The sequence below is a fragment of the Myiozetetes cayanensis genome, unplaced genomic scaffold (assembly GCF_022539395.1).
Source record: "Myiozetetes cayanensis isolate MyiCay16 unplaced genomic scaffold, myiCay2020 scf1, whole genome shotgun sequence".
NCBI lineage: Eukaryota > Metazoa > Chordata > Aves > Passeriformes > Tyrannidae > Myiozetetes > Myiozetetes cayanensis.
This window is the reverse complement of record NW_026086604.1, coordinates 144,955,212-144,980,201: the sequence shown is the minus strand read 5'-3', so window position 1 is coordinate 144,980,201 and position 24,990 is coordinate 144,955,212. Positions and strand designations below refer to the sequence as shown.

Below are 24,990 nucleotides of genomic sequence, written 5' to 3'. Positions count from 1 at the left end.
TGAAAATAAGTTGTCACAGTGGGTCAGTTTGGAAATAATCCTCATGTGGAAAGGGAAGCACAGCAATAACACACACCGAGGTTTTTTTCTGATTACTGTACATGCAATACTAACATTTTAAGGAAGATATTTCCCCAAGTAAACTTCAGGTATCTCTGAAGGACTATGGCTTTCATTAATATCTACTATTTTTCATTTTTTTTCCCCCCAGGAATTGTTCCTAGTTTAGATCCAGTGCAGGGAAAAAAAAAAAGCTTTCAAATGAGTCAGACTAATTTCTGACTCCTTTAGTAAGAGTCTTCTGATTTTAGCCATCTTATCCTTCACGAGCCCATTTAAGCACCGTGTTACAACGGCCCTTTCTGACCAAGATGTGGAGAAAGGACAAGCAAAGGCACACCCGGGGAAATCCAGCTGGGAACTCCACCTCGTTACCTACATACACAGGTTGTCAAACGTAACTTCTGTCCCGTGCAATGGCTTTGAAGCCCAGCAGACACGGGTGGGCTGAAACAGGCAATTTGACCTGGTTGACAGTTTGGGCATCAAAATGTGTCGAGCAGCATTCGATCCTGCTCGGAGAGGGTGGGAAGCATTTCCAAGTGAGCAGGACACCCTGGACAAGGTGACAGATGGGCAGAGTACGAGCCTGGCGCGGGAGGGGCCATTTTATAAGGGGCTGTTGCTCCAAGCCTTGTGGCAGACAGTCCAAACCCATTTGTCACCCAAAAAATAAAGCTCACACTGGAATTACCAAGCCAAGGCTCGGGGAGAGCTCCTGCCCGCAGCCCAGCATGGTACAGACACTCACCCTGCCAGGCAGCATCACCAAAAGCCTCCCAAAAAAATAACGAGCACCCAAGTTGGAAACAAAATTAAGCAAAAAATGACAAATTCAATTTTTTTTTTCCCTCAAGATGAATTAAATCCACAAGCAGGAAATTTTGCTTGAGAGAAACATTTCTTTTTTTTTCCTTACCAAAAATTAACTTCATGAAAGTAATACAGTCCTAAAAAAATACCAGTTGTGGTTTTTTGTCATCAAGATCTTTAATTTCGATATATATGTATTGAACAGCTGTACAACTATTAGTATGCATTTAAATCCAAGTTTTATTAACATTTATTTTGAGCTCTGTTAGGAATGGAAATCGGACTTAGAACTGCAATCAGGCACTAGAAGTCATTAAATACCTATTAGAAAAGTGTCTCTTACATCAGAGCAAAAGGACAACTTTATCAAAATACATATCAGTTCTAAGAGCAAAGGCACTGGCACCTACAGTGAGAAACAGAACCAGATTTCACTGGTGACTACGACCTCTCAGGTGTAAATGTGCTACAGCTCAACTCACTGGGCATCAGGTTTTTTACACACATATAAAATATGCTCTCATATAGGAAAATGCATATGGCAAACACAGTCGAGTAACATGTTCACACAAACACAGTAACAAGCTCTTACAGTTTCTAACTGCCATTTATTTTAAATTTGAGATGCTTAAACCTTTCTTGTCTTAAAATCAGCTTGTCACTGGACCTACTTGAGCGGCCAAACAGGCTGAAACGACAGGAGGATTTTCTCCTCCTGGTGGAAAACCAGTGGCTCTTTGCTGCCTGAAGCAAACTGGTTACAGGTGACTTCCATCAATTCTGTGTTTTGTCTTTAAAGATTTGCAACAATTTGGCTTTTAATTCCCCTAATTTCTTCTTGATGAGTGTCAAACATCCTTGTACAGATTGATGGGGTGGATTCTGGAGGGGGAAGATAGTGGGGTTTTTTTGTTTGTTTTATTTCAAACTAGGGCATTTTCAAAAAATAAATATATTTGTATTCCACTCCCAGTAATAAAAATGGATTAAATTGAAATGCAGCAGAGTCTTTTGCTGGGTTTCCCACTGCCCCCCTTTGAAATGAGGGCTGGCCCCATGTCAGCAGGATCTGTTTCATCCTCCTGCCCGTCATTCCCTCTTCCAAGAGATAATCCTGCCCCCCAGACTCCCAACTGCAGCAACTTCAGTTTCCTCACACCTCCCGGGGCAGCTCAAAGCCAGCGCCGCCTCTGCTTTCCAGCCTCTCCCGAACTCACGACTCCTCAGCCCATGCGAGGGATGGAGCTGAGGGTGAAATCTCTTCCCCAAAGGCAGAACCCTCATCCCTCCTGCAGCCGCACCTACAACACAGCAGCCAACGAGCAAAACACACACAGGATGCTGGCAGAATCCCCTGCATCTCATACTGGATTGAATTTCAGTTGCTATTCACCAAACCCCTCCCATCACCCCACTAACGGAGCATCTTTAGACCCTTCAGGCTCCGATCTCCAGGAAAGAACCAGCTTCATCCTTTTTGGACGTTCATTATCTCACAGGTCCATTAACTGAGGTGCAAATCGCATGTGCTCAGCATTAATCCCGGCAGTGAAAAGGGAAAAACGCAAGAGCGACACACAAAGCCTGTAATACACCTCTTTATCCTGGCAAACCTCATCAAACATCAAATTAAAATCAATAAGCAAACCCTGTGATTTGGGGGTTGCAGTGACTAGCCACAGCAATTAGTTGCTCAGCAGTTCAGGCTGCTCTGAGATGAGCAGCAGGAGAAACCAGGCATTGCAGGATGCAGAGCCCAGATGGTTTTAGGCTGAAATTAAATGAACACCGCCCCCCCCCCCCCAATGATCATTTCTCTTTCCAAAACATTGAGGAAAAGTTATGCAAGGGGAAAAAAAAAAAAACAACCCCAAACCCAAGCTGCATTCTTTAAGTAGATAAAAGAACATTTTGTTCAGCCTTGGAGTATCTATTGTAATTAAATGCTCTAAAAACAGGACAACAGCCCTGTGCCAGCCATGCATACAAAAGAGACAAAACATGATGAAAAAACCCCAAAATATCCAAGGACCACGCATTTCTTACACAGCCTGAAGAATTCCTGCCTCTCGGCAGAGTCCTGCAGTGCACTCGGGCATCCACCTAAATGAATGCAAAACCTATTTCCCCTTGCTAAGATAAAATACATTTAAAAATAATAATAATAAAAATAATCAAATCCAGAGAAACCCAGAGACAGTCTAGCCCCGTTCTGACTTACAGCTCTGAAAAATCCTGCAGTCTGGTTGGAAACGTCCATCGAAGAACTGCATTCAAAGCTTTTCCCTAAAGGCAGGCGCATTGAAACATCTCGGGCTCTGCTACTGGAGCCGGTGCTGCAACAGATGGGGACCAGGGCTGGGTGTGTTCCTGCCTCCCATCGCGGCACTGCGAGGGGATGGCAGGAGCGGTAGGTAAGGCGGGAGGAGGCAGGCGGCGGGTTTCTCCCTGGCTGCGGGCTCCGTGCCAAAAATGCTTCAGGCATCGCAGGATTCGATTACCCGACTGCAGCAACCTGCCACATCAGCTCTGGCGGGGGCAGCGGCACCGACAGGTAATTAAGCGCCGTTTTGGGCGCATTAGTGAGATGTCGGAGGGTACGCGGGGGATTTCGGAGGGTTCGAATAACCGCAGACGTTTTGGATGTGATCTGAAGGGGAAAAAAGAGGTCGTGTTTTCCACAGCAGAAGTTTCAGATAACTGAGGCTGCGTCTGCATCAGTATCGAATACGTGGGGAAGGCAGCACAGAGCAGCAGATGCATTTTCAAGGTCTGGATTCTCTGCTGCACCATTACAGTCCTGTTCCTTCTTTAACTACAACTCCGCTTTGTAGCTGTACAAAAGTCACGTTATTTCTCTGGGCTTAAGTTTTCCCATCTGCAGCATGAACAGGGGGATGACTTGACTGACTTTTTCTTTTATTATAAAGACCTCACTGGGAAGGTAACAGTGTCTGAGCACAAAGTAAAGCCAACAGAAGTATCACCATTAAAAAAAAAAAAAAAAAAAAAAGATAATAGACATTTTGAAAGGGCATCACGCCAGCAAGTGCTGGCAGAGCAATGCAAACTCTCCCAGTAGGAGCTGAGGGATGGAGGGGATCTGGGTTTTCTTCTTCATCAAGAAGACAAATCCGTCTTCATAACCATATTCAGCTTTGATTACTCCCCCAGCCAACCTCACAGTGTCCTTTATTGGCAAAAAAAACACTCCCCAGCCCATGGGGACATGTCCTTGGCCAAGGTGCTATCTATGATGGAGGACACCTCTGACAGAACAAAGAAAAAGACAGCAAAAGGCAGAAAGATCATCTCTGCACCTTCCAAAACTTTAGCAGAAGGCATCAAAATACCCCTGTAATGAACTGACACCTCTGTGGAGAAGCAGGTGGCCAGATCCTGAGCCGTGGAGAATTGCCAATCCTTTCTTGGTCATCTCAGAATACCATTTGTGATGATCTATTGAAATACTCTTCAGGATGGAGGGTTTGCTTTAATTAATGGATCCCTGTCACTAAACCATTAAATCAGTGAAGTGGACTTGGCTTACACATCACACTCTGTCTCTTTATCCCACTCACTGCAGGATGATGCACCCTTTTGAAACTGGGGGGTGCAGCCAACACTGCCATTAATTCTGTCTGCATCAAATAATAAATATCACTGGAGCTGGGCAGTGCATTTTCTGCGTAAGAAAGAGAGATGAGGTCCAGTTCACACCCCTGGTGTGCCAGGCAGGCAGCACATCCCAGGAAACGGCTGCTGCTCTCCCTTCCCTCGGAGCACTAAGTGCCTCTGATAAAACAAGTCCCTCGGGAGCGAGAAAGCTGAAATTGGTACATTCTGTTCACTTACAAATGGCAGCTCTTGCTTGAGCCATTTTAAGACAAGCTCAGTGGCAGCCCTTTTGAACACAGAAATGGAAAGAAATATTTAGTGTTTAGAAGGTTTTTGCTCACAGCTAAATGAATATTTTATTCATGCAGAATATACAAATAGTTTAGGAAAATGAACAAGCTTCCTCTTACACTCTGTTTCAGGGCTACCAGAGAAACCAGTCAACCAGCTGGAGCAAGCAAATACGTCTGTGTCTCTCCTACTTGAGCTGTAGTAGAAAGGAAGGCATTTGTGGCTGACCTGGAGAGAGTAAAAGGGAAGGCTGGATTTGTATTGGAACAAAAAAAGGTTCTCCTCCAAACCAGATTGCAAAGCACTTTCAGGTCAATTGCTTCTCTGTATGGTTAACTTCTAAAGATTATTCTGATTAGAGATGAGATCAAATAAAAATGGGCATTAACAGCCAGGAAAATGTCCCATATCCCTAAATTGTCTCTTTCAAATTACTCAGAGGGCTCGGTTTGATGTAGCCAATTCCAAGAATCACCCAGACCTATTAAGGTGGGTTTTTAAAAAATTAATCTTCAAAATGGTTTCTGGTCTCAAAGTCTGATTTGGCACAAATTCTACCTCAAAAACATGCCTTTTCCTCCCCCACCTTTGGATAAGGAGTATGAAACAGATTGCACAACTACATCTCAGATAAGCAGAACAGTTAATGGTTTAGATACCATTTCATAAATATTTGCTGAACTAATTTTTGGATTCTGTCCAGTTTCTGACAACCATGACAAACATTGAATAATTTACCATTTTCTCTCACCTTTCTGGGATGAAAAATAGGCAGGGAGGTTTTTATTGCTATCATTTCTTACCATTATTTAATGACTACTCTCATTTATGTTGATGTCTCCTGCCAAAAAAGCCCAAGTTGTTCTTGAATCTACAGGCCTGAGGTGTCCAAATGACATTTATGTAAATATTTATGTATTCTTTATTAAATATTGCCAGATTGAATACCTGGGCTCATATGTGGCTGTGGAGGCAATTAGTAAAGATCTGAGGAGAACCAACCGATTTCTGAATAAATACCTTGTTCCAAATTGGGATTTCAAGAGCACGTGCTCTGTTGGAGATGCTGAGGCTCAGTGACCAAGAGCAGCAGTGGGTTAGTGTTCATCACCTTGCACAAGATGGTGCAACACGGGAAACCACCCAAATAAAGTTATTTAGTTGTGTTTTCAACCCTACCTTATCGACAAGTTCTAGGAGTCTGTATGAATAGGGATCCAAAACTCCAGCCATTTCCTTGCTTCCTTATATATTAAGGACTATTCAGAAGTTTCCAGAAAATGCTTTATACAATCAGCTTTCCCTGACAATAGATTTTTCAGCTGTTTTCAGATTTTATTTCCCAATTCTTAAGTCCTTGCATTTCAAGCTCAGCAGTCATTATTCATTTCACAAATAAATGTCTTTTTAAAAAATTCTTTTTAGAGCACTTCTCGATCATTCACATGTTTGGGCTGACTGCATGATTCTCACACTTCACCAGGCAGCAATGCTGGAGGGGGAAAAAAAAAAATCACCAAAACCTGCTTGTGCCTTTGACAGTGAATCACACACTCACTTCTGTCCAAAGTCCAAACTCTGAAGAAAGCAGATTCATGACTATCACACTTTCACCAGCATAAAGCTACAGAATTAGCTGCCCAACTGAAGCAGTCATTGTTGTACCAGTTGTATCTTATTTTCCCATCTGAAGAGTTTTAACGATTCTGGTTTTCAAAAATTCAGATCCAGACCTTCGGATTTGGTTGCACACAATTCCTGCACAATTTCCTTGGGCTGTTCCAAAACACCAACTCTATTTCATCTTTTTGGTCCAAGGACAGGCCTAAAGTATCATAAATTTCCAACTGGCGGTTGGAACAGCAACAATTTTCCAGAGGAGACTTGAAAATGCCTGGCTATTGGTTGGTATTATTTATATTCCATAATTTTCCTCAAAGACCTGGTGGGTTTGTGAGTATTACATAAATTAGATGAGTTCATAGGGCAGTTTCCTTGTTCTGACTAGGCAAGCAGTCCCTTGAAATCAATGGAGCTTCTGTCTGTGAAGATACCACTTAGGAGCATGGTGGCATACAACAATTACTGAAACACATAGGTGAGCCAGAGCTCTGCATGGCAGGGCAGGGCAGGGCTTTTGTTCAGGGTGTAATTAAGAGGGATTTTTCATATTTTTACAACCAACACTATCATCATATTCCTGGTTGCCCTATCTCCACTCCCACTGAGCACGAGGAGCAGCAACCAATGCAGATGTGCACCACAGCAGCCTCCCTCCAAGGAGCCAGGGCACTTGGGGGAATGCTTAGATGGGAGAAACAACTCCCTGAAGGGCAGGAAAAGCCACAGCAGCAGCTGGGAGAGCAGCAGAGCCCAAAGGAAAGATGAAACAGGGAGAAAAAAAGTCCTGAACTGCACTGTAAGCTACACCACTCTCAGTAGGACACCCAAAAGAGTCTCTCAAGAGCTGATGTTTGGCAAAGGTCAGCTGTGATCTGCAAGAGTTGGAAAAGGGAGTAGAAGTGGAAAAAAAAAGAAAGCATTAAGGTCCAAGAATAAGAGACAGGGATGAACTGTGGAGTCCACCCCTCCAAATCAGGCAAAACTGGAAGGCAGGGTGATGGAGACAGGACAAAATGCAATGAGAGACGAGCAGAGAAGAACATCCCATGAAAAACAAAATCCACAGTTTATTCCTTTTTTAATCCCAAGCAGCCACAGTTTTTTCTTTGCAATTTTTCAGCATGATCTACCAAGCAACGAACCAAGGAGCTGGGATTCCTGACTCACTGTTGACAAGCCAGAAGGAGAGCATCCATGTGGGAAACGTCAAACCCCAGTGAGCAAGCAGCCATCTCTCCTGGGGGAGGGAGCACCCTGCCAGCCTCTGCAGGGAGGATGGATCACGCTGCACCAGGGATGGCTCAGCCAGCCCGGGGACCAAAACCAGGATAGCTGCATCCTCATTGAGTTCTTCAGCAGGACTCAAGCAGAGGGGTTTTTCCCTTTGTAGTTGCATATATACCCAAATGCAGTTGATACTGGAATGGAGAGGTGCTCACACAATGGCAGTGCTGGAGGCTGCACTGCAGCCTTGTGCCCTGCCCCACATGGACCCCACCACCTTTCCCACCTGGTGCAGAGCTGCAGATGGAGGGATGGAGCCTCCCTCCTGTACCCCAGCGGGGAGGAGGAGGCTGGAGACACTCCTCTAGAGGTGCCAGTGCAGAGCTGTGCTGTGTCTGGGGTCAGTGGAGGTCTCTGAGCAATGGGGAGCATTATAAGGGTTGGGCAAGGACACCACATTCTATAACTCATGGAGGGAGGGACTGACACTTTGGACTGTAATTCTCTAGGGGGTGGGGGCTGAAGCCCCTCAGGGGTGTCCTCATCTCTGAGGATGAATAAACTAGAGAGCAAAATTAATGTCAGAGGCTTGGGGATGACTCACTGGTCCCTCACTCAGCCTTGCTCGAGGCATTCAGAGGGGCTGAGACACTGGGGTCAGTGATGCTTTGGGAGATTTTGAATTAGAACTGTGAAAAACTCAAGGGTAGCGATTGGTGAGTCAGGATGACCTGATTTATACCCTGTGGGCCAGCTCAGAGCCCCCACGACCTTCCTCCTCTACCAAAGACACTCAGTTTTTTAAATCCTGAAAGACACAAGATGGGTGTCACCCGACTTCCAGCAATCCCTTAAGGGCTTGGATGAGAAACACCCTTTGTGGGCCAGAAACAGTCCCACAAGACAACAGAAGGATGTCACTGCAGCATCTAGAAATGAGAGAAGACCACAGGGAAGCAGGATCTGGTGAGTTATGAGTAAGAACTCCACCATGGGCTTTAGCATAAAATCCTTGTATATCTGCATGCAAACCCCACAGTCTTTACTGGGATCTATGAAAATGTGAACTCTGCAACGTGACTTTTCAGCTCCACTGGTCCCTGAGTGGAACCTCTAAGGGCCAGCACTTCCACAAGGACATGGCCATGGCAACATGGATGAACGGAGATGCCTCAGCTCTGCTGGTGCCTCCTTGAACTCTCTGCCTTTGGGAGAGCACCAAGCTGGTGCTCCCTCCCTTGGCAACAGGCACTGCTGCTGGGGGCTGGGGCAGCAACAGGGGTGGCAGAGTCAGTGCCAAAAAAGCCAGGGGAATGGGGTAGAAAAACGAAGCAGCAAGGAGAAAAAGGTGGTGGTAATCAGCCCCATTTAAAAAAAAACAAACCAGCCACACCTGAACTGTTTATAATACTTTAAGACTGGCTTGGGGCATGTGGTTGAGTGCATATAATGCTGCAGCACATCTCCAGCTCTCTGGAGAGCACTAATTATTTACCCAAAAGAAAACATCCCGCTACAATAACATCTCAGCACGACCATCCAGGAATTAAGATGCTCTTGCACGCTCGCAGCATGTTTTGTTTTCTCTGAACCTCATGACTCAGGTTCCTCAGCTTAGGACCGTCGGGGTGGATGGGGAGCTGTTTCATCTGACTTGTCCCCGTGCCTGCAGGGCCCAGGTAAAATTCCCCACGTCCTCACATCTCTGCACAGCCTGGCCAGGGACAGGATGTTCTCCATGTCGGGGATTCTGAGGTTTCTGAGGCACTGTGTGCACGTAGCAACTTTGCTCTATGTAGGTTTTACCTTTTGTAGGCATGCAATAAATAGTAACCATTAACTCTGAACTGGAGCAAGAGCCCCAGCCAGAAAAGGATAAAGTGGCTGCCTACATATAGGAATGAACACTTGAAATGCCATCAAAGTTTAGGAGCTGAGGTACAAAGATCTCTGCTGGTATCAACTGGCTGGTGGAAAAAAAAAATTATGGAGGTAACAGCAGGCTGTAACATTTAAAGTAGGTCAGCATTGCCAGAAAAGAAATACTTTTAAATACATATATTACAATGCAGAAACCTGACAAAGAGTTACAAATTCACCATAAAAAATATGTCAGCTTAATGAAAAAAAAGGCAAATGAGTTTATTCACTCAATTTCATTTAGAGCCATGCAGGTCGGGGGCTGAACAGGCAGAAGCCACATCTGCATTTGCAGACTCAAATGAACACTCTGGGAGCAGTTACATCCACAGTATTGTGCTGGTTCCTATCAGAAAGAGCAGTCAGACTTTTAGACTGTAACTACAGATGATCACAGGGATGTTTGAAACACAGATGGACCATTTCCCTGAGAGCCAGGCCGTTCCATCTGCTGCCACCCCACCTGTGTCTGCCCAGCTCTTGGGGAAGGTTGTCCAGCAGGAGCTGAGGTCAGAGCACACAGGAGCAGCAGGGCTGGTGGTTGAGGCAGCATCTCCCCTGTGCTGATGCTGGAGTTCAGGGATCCTCTTATCACAGCCCTGTTTCCTCCCCAGAAGGATGCAGGATACTTGGAGGCAAAGCCCCAGTGTTTTATTGTGGCATCCACCAGCACAGTGGACGGCCTGTGGTAATGAGCTCTGGAACAGATGCACCTGTGATAAAAGTTCCATGTTCATTTAACAGGCAGAGGCTTGCAAATAGCAATTCTGGATACAGGGATGCACCCAGTGAGAGTGCAGTTATTTTAAGATTAAATGTTTGATTGTCACCACAGGGACTTATTTACAAAAAAATAAAACAAACAATGAAGAAAAAAACCACCCAGGTAAAAGCGCACACAGAGTTTAAGTTTTACTTCCTAATTTTGCCATGTCAATAATAATTTAAAATAATCTACCCACACGGGAAAGAAAAGTGTGCCCTCAAAGTCTCTTGACCACAAGCAACAGCACTTTGAGTACATTCTAGAAACAAAGTTTGCCCAAAGAAAAGTGAATGCAATTTGATTTTAAAGAATGCAACAAATAAACAACAAACAAAACTTAAAAAAATCAAATACAAGTACAAACGATGATGTCAGAAGAAACACTTATGCCTGTTTCTTTAGTATTCTGGGTTTTGGTTAGATTTTTTTGTGTGTGTGTGTGTTTTTTAAAGGTGAGACAGCACTGCACACAAAACAATCACTAAGGCATGTATATAAAAAGTTTTCTCCACTTAAAAGGTCCATGAACTAATTTAAAAGGGAAAATCTTTTAAAGGCTGTAACGTTTACACCCTAAAAAGAAAAGGGTGTGAGGTGTCACTGGATTAATTTTACTCCTGCTCTGATCCTGGTTAATAGGAGTAATAATGTGTATAAATATATGTACACTTATCTGAAAACATACACACAAATGCACATATAAATACAGATACATACATAAAAGCTACTGTTGCAGGGGAATATTTTTAAGTCTTTCCCACCCCATGTGGCCCATACTCCCTACCACACCTATATTTCCAGAGATGAAAGATGGCTTTGTGGTTGAGGCTGGCAGGGTATCCGTATCCTATTCCCAGTGGCAAGCCCCAAAGGCTGATGGCTCTCTCCTCTCAATCAAATCTTGGCTAGGTTTGTTTAAGAGGAGTTAAATTTATTTTTGTTAAACATACTTTCAGCATTTCGCAAAACTGGAAGAAAAATCCATTCTATTTTTTTTTTTAAACTTCTTACATTTGACATGATATTGACCTAAATCCACAAACAAAATAGCGGTGACAGCTACAGCCTACACACAAAGCATCACTTGTTTGATCCCTCACACTGAAGTCCTCTTCCACAGACACCTGGGCTTCCAATCCTGCCCCAAACACCCCAGTCTCAACTGGGGGCAGCACCACAAGCCCAAAAACCTGTTTTGGGGGGATCCTCTGAATTGTGCTGCAAAAATACTTCAGACTGCTACTAATTATGTCATAACAATTTAAAAGATTAACCAATTTGATCCAACTTTTCCCAACTCATAGAACAGCCCAAGGCTGGAAAAGACCTCCAAAGATGATCCAGTTCAATCTTTCCTGGGAAGGGCAGCCTAGATGAGATTATCCAGCATCCACATCCAACTGCATCTTGAAAACCTCCTCTAAAGACCATTTCCATACCTTTAAAATACCACTTTTAAATTGCCTGCTTTAATCACAGTGTTACAGTGCTGGTAACATATGTCTAAAAGCTTGTTGAGGTTACAGAAATCCCCCTGCAAGTGCCCAACCACCTCCCTCCAGCCGCCAGCACCAGAGCAGCTCCTGAGCAGGAACACGGCCCATAAACAGCAGGATCATCTGTGCTGAAGGTTGGAGACTAAAATCTCATTTCTTGGCAACATTCAGTAATTCAAAGCACATTCTTGTGTTTGATAAACCTTCTTTTCCTTCTTTTTCTAGCACTTATGAGTCTGTACGTGTTTTCCAGTGGGAGCAGACAGCTGGTGGTGGTCCCAGTCCCAGTCTCTGAGTTGACTCCCCTCATGGTCCTGGACCAAACTGTGCTTCGCTCTGGGGGGTTTAATGAGACCTAATAGACCTGATACAAGATATAATAACACTTCCACTGATTTATCAGCAAGAATCACTTTTCCACACCAGGTTGTGCAGCTGCTTTTGCAAAATGCAGGAGTATCAGTTTAGATCCAGAAACAGCTCTTCTTTATTTGTGTTTATCATGAAAAGGAAAAATCTCTACTGGCTGTTCTTATAACTTTTCTGTATATAGGATCTTTTCCCTCACCTCTCTCTCATTTCTCCCTTGCTGGCTGTTCTCAGTTGTTTCTCTAGACTATACACTATTCAGAACATCTTACAGTAACAAGTATTGATTGTAGCCTCATTTAGTGTGATTGTGATATAAAGATAATTATACAGCATTAAAACAAGGAAGGATCACGAAATCTGAGGAAACAGTTTGCCACAACACCAGCAGTAAGTATGACAAACAGCAGCTTTAGATCTTGATCAACAAGCACCAGTGCTTGAGGGCTATGCAAACAACTCCAGAAAGTCTTTCAGCCTTGTCCTTGTTGTTGGATACCTCTGCAGTGCCCCTGCCAAAGATAATCTTCTCCTACAGTCCAGTAATATATTCTGAAAAGAGAACTTTATTTACTTTAGGATATGCTAATTACTATTTGTATGTATCATTGGCAGCAATTTTTTTAAGAATGCACAAGTTGTTGGCTGTTTTGGAAGAAATAAAAAGGAGGAATCGCAGCTCCAAAATGCTGCTGGGTCACCCCCTCCTAGCACTTGAAATGAAAACATTACGAGTGTGGCATAGTATACCACTTACAATGTCCTGGAAGAGGATAAACATTTCCATCCACGTACAGCTCAAGATATTTGTTTCTCCAGGACTGCTGCCCCTTTCGATTGCAAAGCAGCTTTTGAAAACAGATTTACCAGTCCCCCAGCTTTCCACTCCAATGTCCCTGAAATATGCCCGTTTAACAAGTTGCAGGAGGTCCTCGGGGACCTCCTGCTGAAAGTCTGACAGCACACAGGCACGTGGAATAAGCTGGCTTCCACCTCAGCTAAAGCTTTTTTACGCGAGGTTTTCCCTACAGAATTCATCCCTTGCTGTTAAGAGTCTGATTACCTCTCTTAGGAGCATCAGTACAGATTTCCACTGCAATTTTATCAGCAGACACTATTTCTGAGAAAGGAATAAGAGAAATATCTCTAACCTGAACTTTGCAATGTAGTCTTTCATTGCTTTTGGAGGCCAGGCTTTTTAAATCAGACTTTTGAGTAATTCACTGACGACATCTCAAGCATCAGTAGATATGGAGCTATTTTGGTTTGTTTTCTCTAGGGCAGAAGGAAGGGAAGCAGAAAGGATCTGGAAGATAATTAAACCCCTATAACTGCCTGGAGAACACCATTTCAAATGCTAGATTTCAAGGTCACAGAAGGAAGTGGCCACTGACTGGAACTATATTTAAATGTAAGATGAAGCTCAATACTGTGCTTATTTTTAGGCAAGAATAATAACCATTCCCCTTTCTTCTGTACAAACTTATTCCTAACAGGCATCCTGTCCAAAGAGTGATCCAGGACAACTCCTACCATTGACAGGAGTGCAGTAGGGTACTATATGGCCGTCTACAGGAAGATTGAGGTCTGTCATTATTTCCTACCCCCACAGAGCCATTAATAGTGCATTTCCAAGGTGGAATTTCCTTCCCCAGGGCCAAGTCCAACATCTATTCCAGTCAAGGACTCTGGTATCATGTCAGACACTAGATTACATCCCAGCTGAAAGCCAGTCCAGCCAGTATCCCCCAAAATGTCCTAGGCTCACTTAATCTGTCTGTGGTAATTTTAGTTGTGGTCTTGCCCAGACAAGTGATTCAGAGACATCCAGAGAAAACAGAAACCAGCAACATCCACTAGTTTATGACATGGCTAACCTTTCTGAGTTCAGTTCTCACTTCACTTTCACAAAAATAAAGAGGCTTATATAACTTAGTGCTAGAGTTTGAGGTTCATGTACTGAAAGGATAAACAGAAATTCCTGCATGGACTGATTATTGGATCACTGGGAGAAGAAGAGGTGATTCACACGCTCAAGGTTAAAACAAATGGGGGTGTTGGGGACAGAAAGGATTTCCTCTTCTTCCTTCCTTCCTGCCCCAGTGTGAAAGTGCTTTGTTTGGTTGGTTTTCATCTTTTTATGCGTGGTCCCGTTTCCAGGGCCACCTCGGAAAATTATCTAACAAATTCTTCCTGCTGGGAAAGTAAATTTCAAAATAAAAAGCTGGTAGCACTCTTAATTACTCCAGCCCCTTTCCTGTAGCACATTATGGGGCTGGCCTGTGGTTTTAACACAACCTAAGCCCTGCTACTGGAAGCTGTGGCATGTGCCGTGGACTGCTGTGTGTCCCTGTGTAGAGGGTGTCATCAGTGGAACGTCTGGAGATGGCCAGTACCAACACTGAGAGGTGAGCACCTCGTAGGAAGAACTGGAGCCGCTCCCACGGAACAAAAAAGCAAACGCAGCACTTCAGGGATGTATCTTGAAGTTTCCATCTCTCCCAAACATACACACACCCGCAACAACATGCTCATGGCAACCATTGCCACTGCACACAGAGCTTTTTAAGACAATTTTGTTGTTCTAAGCAACCACCAGATCAGCTTGTTCCTCCAGATGTAACCACAAACATCCAGCAGCTTAAGCTCAGCTCTCCGGCCAATTTAATGTCTTTTTTTTTTTTTTTCTCATCGAGGAAATGAGGCAACAGGACAATACAGAGCAGTCCATAGCAGTCTTACCCCACTGCTACATTTCTTCAATTTATGAGGATCACTAAGAGGCAGTTTCTGTGCCAGCTACACAGAAAGCTGCACAGCAAGTCAGTGCCTCTAATACTTTGCAAAACTGGTTGCAAAGTCATAAACTTGATGTATGGCTTCAGCTACAGCCACATGCTCAAAACAGGGATTGCATCTGAATCTTGTATTTTGCAATTGCTATTTTAACAACCTGGTTTAAGTTGCCTTTAAGCCTTGCCAAACTGTAATGAGAAAGAGCAGAAATTTTCCAAAGCCGCGTCTGCCCCAAACAGAAACTTCAGCCAAAATATTTAAGCTGCTCCTAAAAAATGTTGCAGAAAACATGCCACTTCAGTATGAGAAACTATTTTCTGGGGAATTTTAGTGGGGGGTTTCTAGCTCCTCCTTAGTTTTGATCTAAGACTTTTGAGTTGGCAGGGCAGACTGCATCGGGCAAACATTTCTGTTCTCCTTATAAAAATGCACCTAAATTCAGCTATGTTATACAGGGACTTTGACACTTATACTGGCAGCCTTGGCAGCAAGAGGAGATGGGAGATAATGTGGCCAGACTAGCTGGTAAGCAGCTATGGTGTCTGGAAATGTCTCAAAAGAAGGAAGAGACTGAGAGGTAGAGGACAGAATCTCATACTTGCTGGACAAGGAGATTGAAATTGAGTTCAGACACCCCCAGAATGGAACCTGGCATTAAGCAGCAGCCATGAGGCAGAGACAGAGCTGCGTGGCTGAGGGTGCAGGATGGGAGTGAGACAGCTTTGTTGAGAATGGGCAGAAGGGACTGTTCATTTCTTGTCCACCTCCAAAATATTAAACAGAATCAGTTCCTCCTGAAGAAGCAACAGGACTAGGTCAGCTGGCATTACGGGCAGGAGTCAACTAAGATTAAGACACCTAAGCTCAGGTGTCTCACCACAAGTGCCTACATAGTGTTTAAATTCACAGGACAGTAAATAGATATGAAGGGCGGTATTCATGGCCTGAACAGAGGTCCTTGTTGCCATCAGAGACAACACAGGCCAAGACACAGTACTGACACCTGCCACAGCACCTACACATGGCCTGCCCTCCACAGGAGAACACTCTGGCACCAAATATGTAACTCTTGCTCAACATATCCTTTCCAAAGAGAAGACAGAAGCTGGTAGCCCAATGTGAGAATATGTGCCAACAACAAAAGTTGAAGGCCTGGCAGGGGAAGGAAGACCTTAGCACAGCTCCAGTGGAATGTTACAGGATAATAAATGGGCATCCTAATGGGTCTGTAGAAAAGAAAGGAATCTAAGTTGGACAAGCTCCTTGTGCTCACAGTTTCCTAGCTTTTGAAGCTCTGACTTTGTAATCTTACCAGTATTCTTTCAGCACTTCTTGCGTATGCTCATATAAAGGCCTTATACATGAATTTGGAGTGGGGTTGCCAGAAGCATCTAATGAAATTCATACAAATCCTCTTTGATTTGTAGTGGTCCATAAGCCAGCACCACACATACATAATGCACAGCACGTTCTCTGCTGAGAGTAGGTACCTTTGCCAACTACAGCAACCCCAGAGTTGGTTTTCCCACCCACTGCAGACAAATATGCTCGAACAAATGGTTTCAGAAAGCCAGTAGCAAGGTAAGATTGCCACTGAGAGCAAGGCCAGTCTAGCTTGATCTCTCTGCCTCCTGTTTCTCTCTGCTTGACGAATTCAGACTCACTGAAAAGTCTTTGTCTAACTTGTGAAGACCAAAGCAGAAGCTCAAAAGCACTGCAAAAAGGTTAGTGAAGACAACAACTGGAAACACATAAATGTTTTGCATTCTCTTAACCGTGAACAGTGTTTTGCACTATGTTAACCATGAACAGTTTTTGTTTCAAGTCTCAAATATAAGCTCAAGCAAGTCAGGCCCCAAACCTGATGCGGATATTTGGCCAATCTGTGTGAGCAGAAGAATAAAGAAAGCCCTGCTCTTTGTACTGCTGTTAGAGCTGTTTACTCTCTGGCCTGAGTTCGCAGTTCCTGAGATCTTAGAATAAGTTCTGTAACCACAGAGCTGCAAAGGCTTGAAAACTGTACCAGAGCTTGGGCCAACAGTTCAACAAACAACTACAAAAGAAGAGCTCAGACCTTCAAAGAGAAAGAGGAAGGAAATCAAATGTCAGCGAGCCTAAAAAAAGCAAAAAAGATGCAGATGATTTATCGCTTACCCGTCTACTTCAGAAAAAAAACACCAACCAAGAGCCTGTGAGACCAACCATGAAAGGGAATGGAAACCGAAATTATCTCCCTTGAGAGGATCCTGTATCTTTTTCAGTAGGGATGTGCTATGTGGACCTTCCCAGAGGCACTACAGGCAGCCCATCACTCCAAACAGCAGCACCTGTGCTCTGCCTCACAGATGACACTGCTCACACAATGACCTTCTCCACACTCAGGGCATCAGCATTTCTATCAAGCAGGAAGAAAGGCTGAAGCAAAGCCATCTCAGCAACCTTTGCCTTTCAAGCCCAATTTTGCAGCCATAGAACAATTAAATAAAAAGTTCACAGCTCCACGCCACACCTCCTAAGTGGGAACGTGCAGATGCCCTTGGTGGGGAAACAAAATCCACAATATCCCCAGGATAATGCCAGTGCATCATCCCAAAACTGCCCTAACTTCTAATATATTTGAACTCATTTTGAACTCTGATGCTGTTTCTTCAGACCAAAACTTTATGACTTGTTGCTTTCTCTGAAGGAATAATATGAGAAGGGAAAACAGCCAACAGCAGAGAGAAGTGTGGGACCCCAGACAAACCAGGAATAAATTTGCTTTGATTTCTCTTCTCTCTCGCTTCTTCTCTTGCCTCCCCCCCCATATTTCAATTGTCTTACAAATCTCCTGTGGCTCTTAGAAACTCTTAAAAGGAACATTACAGATTTTTTTGTTGTTTTTCAGTATTTCTCAGTTATTGAAGAGATTTTATTGTTACTCTGGGAACATGTCTTCTCGGTTACCCCATGAGCCAGCACATATTTTTTTCCCCCAGTGGAAAATCAGATGTCTCCAAGCAGCATCATACAGGGTTTTTTCAGATATGAAACAAAGCTCGATCTCAGTGATGGCATTCTTGCCTTAACCAATTTTGGGCACATAAACTGGCTTCCTCTGGTTATGATGCACTACAGTTTACTGTCTCTTGTAAGTTTAGGGGTTACTTCATTTTATTTAGCTGATCTATTGATACACTGCAGTCAATTCAGCTGGCTGATTTTGGCAATAACACATTTGCCTGAATTTCTCATTGCCACTTCTTTTGCTCCCTCGTTTCCATCCTCTCATAATTTTGTTCTGCCAACTAACACACACATAGAACACAGTCCTTAACTTTCATCCTCATCAGTTACCTGTTCCCCATCTCTTAGGCTCACACTATAATTTCACATACAGGACGCAACTCATCCCAAACACATCCTAAAACGCACACCTCCCAGCACTGGTGACATCTTTTCTCAGTCTCAGTGTAGATCAAGCCTATGAAGTAAATTTTGTGTTTAGTCCTTCAGGGGCTGAAAGTTAGGATTATCCTGTTAAATCTCGGTCTTTCTCATCACCACCTCTGCTGAAACCTCAAGCTCACACACCTTCTGGAGGAATGTGAGGGGAGAACATGATTAACCTTCAGAGCCTTACAGCAATTCTAGGATATCTCCCAGTCATTCCAGAGGTTCATTCTGCATCCTGATGAAAAACTAACACAGCCAGTTGAATTGGCACTCACAAAAACATATCCCCATCCCCTGTTTATTCTGGTGTAAACCAGCAGAGCAAAACCATTCCGAAATGACGGCATTTATCACCTGCAATAGGAAGGTGCCAGCAGCTGCTACAGAAATGCTCTCAGAATTTCCAAATTTCCAAATTTTCATGGTTGTTTAAGCCCAACACCCCAGTAAAGTTATACATGAGGAAAACAAGGCAAAGTCCCAATCTTATCCCCCATATCCACAAAAAAATAAGCCAGGCTGAGACAAACACTTCAGACACCCACGTAAAGCTCTACAGGCATCGTCACTGGCCAGAGGCTGAGCAATTAAGATTTGTACTACTGAGGGAGGACGTTTCTTGTAAGAGCTACAAAAAGAAGTGACAATCTATAATTTACTTTTCCAAGTAGGAATGCAGCTTGAGAACTGGAAAACATGATTGGCAGTCCACATATAACTCAATATGTTCCACTTAGGAGATTTCAGAGCACCGTAACTAGTGAAAAACAAAATAAATATTTTTGCCCAAGAGCTCTCACCACCTCAACTCACAGGAATTGTAGTCCCAGTTGAAAGAGGGAAGGGTTAGCTTAGGGAAACACAGTTCAATGTTATCCCAAATGACAAGGCTCTTGAGCTTTGCTAGTGAAAAGAGCCAAGCCAGCCCAAAACAGCCCACAGCAGATCTCCCTATGACTGATGACCATCAGTACTGTTTGCTAACAAGTGTCACATATTGATACCAGTATCAATCCAGAGCCTACATTACACTGCCAACAGCAATCTCCAGAGGTCATGTCTCCCTGCTGATACCTGCGAATATTTTTGACCACAAATAAGTATTACATAAAACTAAAGAAACACATTAATTACAGCAACTAAGAACAATTCCAGGAAAAACATCCTACCTTCCTCTAGTACCACAACACCTTAAAATGGTAATTGGGTTCTCTTTGTTTGTCCTACAGGGTTGTAAGGACTTTGAGCAGTTCCTAAAAAATGCCACCTTCATGCCAAAAAGGTCTAAATTCTGGAGCCACAGCAGCCCAGTAGACAAACCCTCGGGGTGGTGAGAGCAGAAGGAAATTCTGAAGCCAAACTGCTATTCAGAAGCTTGGAAATAAGTTAGGAATTTCCCCCAGAAAAGCTCTGCAGCAAGGAGGCCTGGCTGAACTGCTGGCTGCCAGGGAAACGTGAATCTGGACAGCACTTCAAGGGCCAAGGCATTCACCTGCTGCCAAGGAGCACCAGGTCTGCTCCCACTCCTGAGCTGCCAACAGGCTGAAGCAGTCCTTGAAACAGGCAGGGCAAATTTGCATGAAAATGAAGAGCAACAAATTAAAAATCTTATGCAGATGGAGACAGAAAGTGGTCACAAACTGGGATTTTCCAGGCTGCGACTGATTTGTGGGTTGTTCTTCAATTACTCTGGGTTTGTAAGATCAGTACTATAAATTTACTCATTAAGCCACTGCAAAATGTGATGAAGCTGCTCACCTGGTACTCACTTTTATGGACTCACATACAATATTTGTAGGCCAGAGTGAAACATCCAAGTTCAGTGCAATGCTGACGGGGTTAACAAGGAATAGCGTTCACAGTAACACTCCAATTAAACTTCTCACGCCTGGAGTTCTACAAACACATCCTAATTCATCCTCCCTATAGCTCTATCAAGGAGATAAGGACGAATTCTTCTCCTTTTTAGAAACTAAGGAAGAAAAACAGAGACAATCATTCACCCAGAGTCACCGCAGGAGCGAGCAGGAGGTAACAAGCTTTTGATCTTCAGTCTGGCACGAGTCAGCACACGTCTCGGACCTACCCCAGCCCTTTTCTCACCACAGCTACCAGATCCGAGGAGAATTCCTCATCCCAAGGTCTGTGCTTGTGTTCCATCACTGTCAGAGGACATTGCAGCGGAAAGACACGGGAATACTTCCTAATGAAACAGCTTGGCAGCCAGAAGAATTAAGGACCGATTCTCCTCGCAGGCTTGGCACACAAGTCTCATTAAAGTTAACAACAGATATGAGACTCATATGCGAGGGAAAGCGATTACAGCCTTAAATCCAATCAACCTCGGGTTTGCCACATTGTTCCACTTCAACAACTTCTTTGCTGCCCACGCTGGTGCTGCTTTCCCCAGGAAGTTCATTTGTACTGGAATTCTTCTTTCTGCGGCGTCTTTTTTTCTTTTGAGAAATGCAAATGTTCTGTGTTCAGCCTCGCTAACGGGGCTGCCTCTGTGAGTAAAAAATGGTCACACCTGGATAATTGGGAAGGTAAGGATTAGGGACTGTTCCAGAATTAAGGACTTCAAACAAAACTGTAAGAAAGGCTAAGAACTGCCCAGAGGGATGCAGATGTAAACATGCTCCTTATTTCTTTGTTCAACGTGGCAAAAACTCACCAGGAGGTTCTGGGAAATGGCATCTTTCTTCTTCATTAGCAGGACACCACTTTGAGCAGGAGAGCTCAGCAGCTCATGTCTCACCCATATAAACTGTGTCCAAACTAACAGCCAAGCATTGTGCTTGGGTTTTTTTAACCAAAAATAGCTCCAATCAACCCAGGGAAGGACTCCACTGTGACACTGGTTCCACAAACCCCACACTGCCTTCCTGCTCAGCACAAGGCTGCTCTGCTCCCTGCTGTCCATCAGTCTCTCTCTAGGTTTCTTTCCACATCCCAGACCCTCTGGGTCACAAATAACAGGGTCTTCTCCAGACCCTTGCTCTTTTCACCTGGCCTTAGTGAAAGCCTACAAAGGACATATATGTATTACTTAAGAATTAAAAAATAAAGCTAGTCAAGAAGATGGGGTTTACACACAGATGCTGTGAGGTGTTAGGCACAAATTAGGGAATATTTCTAGAAATTTACAATGTGTTACATGACTGAACAGTTTCAGATGGGCAATAATAATACAAAATAATAAAAAGTGATACCAAGCTCATTCATTTTAAAGCAATAGAAAAAGTAAAAGAAAAGTGTCTAGAGGCTTCTCAAACATTCCTGTTGCCAAAGGAAACAATGCTCTGCTCTTCACCAGCACAAGAAGCACTTTCTGCCCACTCACATAACAGCCATCCTGTCACCTATGTGACCACCATGGTCTGCAGAGAAAATCTTTAACTCATTTTTCTCAAATTTCACACAGGCAGTAAACAAATGCACCCAAAAATATGTATTAAAATATATCTTAAAAGAATAAGACTGCATTGAAGTTTTCTTCTCTCTAACTGGTATTTTTGATTATCCAAATGAGGGAATTACAGAGCAGGAGGCACAAACCTATTCTGTAATTTAAGATTCTTTTGGGGGACCAATGTATTGGTTCCATATGACAGTAAGATAAATACCTTACACAGGGAGGTTATGAATAAATCAAAACCTAATGTAATATAATCTGAAGCAGCAAACAGTCTCTGAGTCAAGAAGGAGCAGTAGATATGATACGCCCTGAATTCTGTAAAGCTTCTCACATTGCCACACAGGACACTCTCATAACCAAATTAGAGAAAAAAGGTATAGATTAAAAACACTGTGAGAGGGTCCTCTCTCAAAAATCCCTCCAAAGGGCAACTAGTAACTAGTGATGGCTTGCCACTAAGGTTGGAAGACTCCTGCACACTATTACTGTTGGTCTGGTTGTAGGTAGTACCTCCATTTATTACCAGGATAACAGATTAGAGAAAAAAAATCACAATAATTATGAAATAATTGTATTTAGACTGCATGAGGTTTCTGAGCTTTCTCAGTGACAGCAAGAGTAACCAGTATGATCTTGCCAGCTGAGAAATGATCCTCAGCCACGACATGAAACACTATAAAGGGCTAAAGAAAGAAAGGAGAAAGTACCTAAATATGAAGGAGGGAACATCTGGCTCTTATCCAGCCTGCTAAAGGAGATAACTACTTGTGGATGAGTCACGAAACTGCTGAAAAAAAAAGGACAACTGTCAGAAAGGGTACACTAGGAGAGCTGTCAGACAGCATTACAGGCAATTTTTTCCACTTCGTAAGACTTTTGTGAGTCCCCTTTTAGATCTTGTTTGTCCAAAGCTCCTTCAAAACACAGTGCCCCAAAATGGAACAGTCCAGAGAACCAGACAATTATGGGCTATCTGCTGATGCACAGTAGGAATGAAATATAATTTTTGTAACAAAAAATCTGGCTCCCTTCACCCCGTATGACAAATAATGAAAGAAAAACATATATTTGAATAGTCCTGGTCTTAAGTGGCCTCAATAGCTCTCTAACATGCTATAATCTTCAACATATTCTTAGAAGCAGAAAATTTGGAATAATTTTCATTCAGTGCTTATGTATTCAAGATTCGGCACAGAATAACATCCCACAAACAGGACTCCATATGTAAAGTCTACAGTTTTCAAAAAAACCCCATAATTAACAAAGGAAATAACCCTGAAGCACGTAAGCAAACATGTAGATACTGAGAGATTCTTGTTCCTTCAGCCACATCAACTCCATGTTCCCTGTGCACTCAGAACTCCAGCTGAGATCGGTGGACAGAGGGGTTCAGCCAGTCCTCTGCAATGGGCAAGGTCCTGTAGGTGCCAACATTTTGCTTCAAGTCCCCTTGTCTGCACAATCCCCTATTCTTTGGTACCAGAAACATGGCATTATTTTGGAAGAAACTGCACCCTCCCTTCAGCAAAACCTGGGGATCACCTGGAGAAAAGAGAGCTCCAGAAAAAGCACAGAGTTCAACTCACAAATAGGTCAAGTAGATTTTCTGATCACATCTCTTTTTTTATTCTATGTTTACATCGCAAAATGCTCCAACCAGGCTAAAATCCCACACAAGCTGTTCATCAAACACTTTAGCTACATCTCAGCATTGTTGCAAAACCCAGGAGCACTTTCCATTTCATTTACAGTGAGAACACAGCACAAAGAGTGCCCATAAAGTCAATCACAGGTACACGAGCAAAAAGCTTCCTGACTCAATAATGTTCCTCAGCCAACACGCCCTTCTCCAGCCAGTTCCATAACCCATGAGAAGAAGGGAGTTGTGAGAGGTGAACTGGTTGTCCCTGTACTGTAACACCAAGTTACACCATTGTCCTTTGCTGTTTAGGGATTTTTCTTCAAAATGCTGTCTGGGTAACGCTGATGAAAGCCCCGTTCCACCTTAGTGGGCTTGCTGTGATAATATTTATATAAAAAATAGCTGCTGAGAGTGCAAGGGTGAAATATGAAATAGATGAAATATCATTTAATAACTAAGCAAGTTTTGGAGTTTTAAGGTACAGAAACATTGGCCTGATTCGTATCAAAGCAGTAAACACTACCCTTAAAAGTGTCCTACCGAAGAAGGAGAATTTAGAGCAGCCAAAAATGTAAAGTCTTCATTTCAACACAGTTCTTTATTCCTTCTGCTTTTAGCTGGAGTAACACAGACACAGTCCAATGCCCAACCAGCCATGCAGCAACCTGTCCAATTTACAGCAGGGCTTGGCAATTTAGGATTTTCCTTCAGGTGCTGACAGTCATGATGCAAAAGCAAAGCCACAGGACTGATTACAGCCTGCATTCTCTGGAAACACAAAGTGAGAGAGGGAGGGGGGGTGAAAAAAATCCCCAAACCTTCCTGTTTAGGTGGCATTAGGATGCTAGACAGAGAGATTATACTGTTGCATATATCCATCCTTCTGTCCCAGCCTGAGGAAAACATTCCTCAGGATGCCAATCAGGAAAGCCCAGTGACAGGCTGGGCAGGTGGAGGATAGCAGGCTGGCAGTCATGCAAAGCAGGACATGCTTCCTTTGGCCTCCAATTCCCAAATATCAGATGCAGATTTTAACTCTCTGGTTAGCAATTACCAATGATGGACGCCCAAAAGTGGTGCTGAGCCCGTGGTCACCTTCTCAATTAGAAAAAGGGGCCTTATCTCCACCAAACAGATTTCAATCCACTGATTTCTAACCCTGGTCACCTCTCGTTTACCAGTTATTGTATTAAAGTGGTCCTTGGGTACATCACCAACCCTAATGCATTCTTTTGCTCTGAACTATATTGACCTATGTAGAAAAGCACATGCTAATTCAGACAAATTAGGAATTTGGGTTATGCCTTCTGTCTATTTTCTTTTTTTTTTTTTTTTTTGGGGGGGAACACATAAAAACCAACTTTACAGCCTCAAACTTTCTGTACCAAAGTCAGTATTTTAAAATATGGGTCAAATTTGCAGTGTAATTATTCTTTTAAAACACAATCCATGTTTTCCCACACAGTTACCCTATAGTGAATTACACAAGTAACCAACCCAATTGTACATGGGGTGCTGA

General features: G+C 43.4%; 1 protein-coding gene across 2 annotated transcripts in view; it reads right to left on the bottom strand.

Moving 5' to 3' along the window:
- Window positions 1-24,990, bottom strand: part of PRKAG2 (protein kinase AMP-activated non-catalytic subunit gamma 2) — a 208,052-nt gene that overhangs the window by 153,527 nt on the left and 29,535 nt on the right. Inside the window, exon 1 of one of the 2 annotated variants that reach the window (XM_050333069.1) lies at window positions 3,095-3,415. The exons of the other annotated variant lie outside the window; for it this stretch is intronic. Coding sequence (XP_050189026.1) covers window positions 3,095-3,358 — 264 coding nt within the window. The 5' untranslated portion in view covers window positions 3,359-3,415. Of the gene's footprint in view, window positions 1-3,094; window positions 3,416-24,990 lie in introns of those variants that run through there. 2 annotated transcript variants of the gene reach the window in all.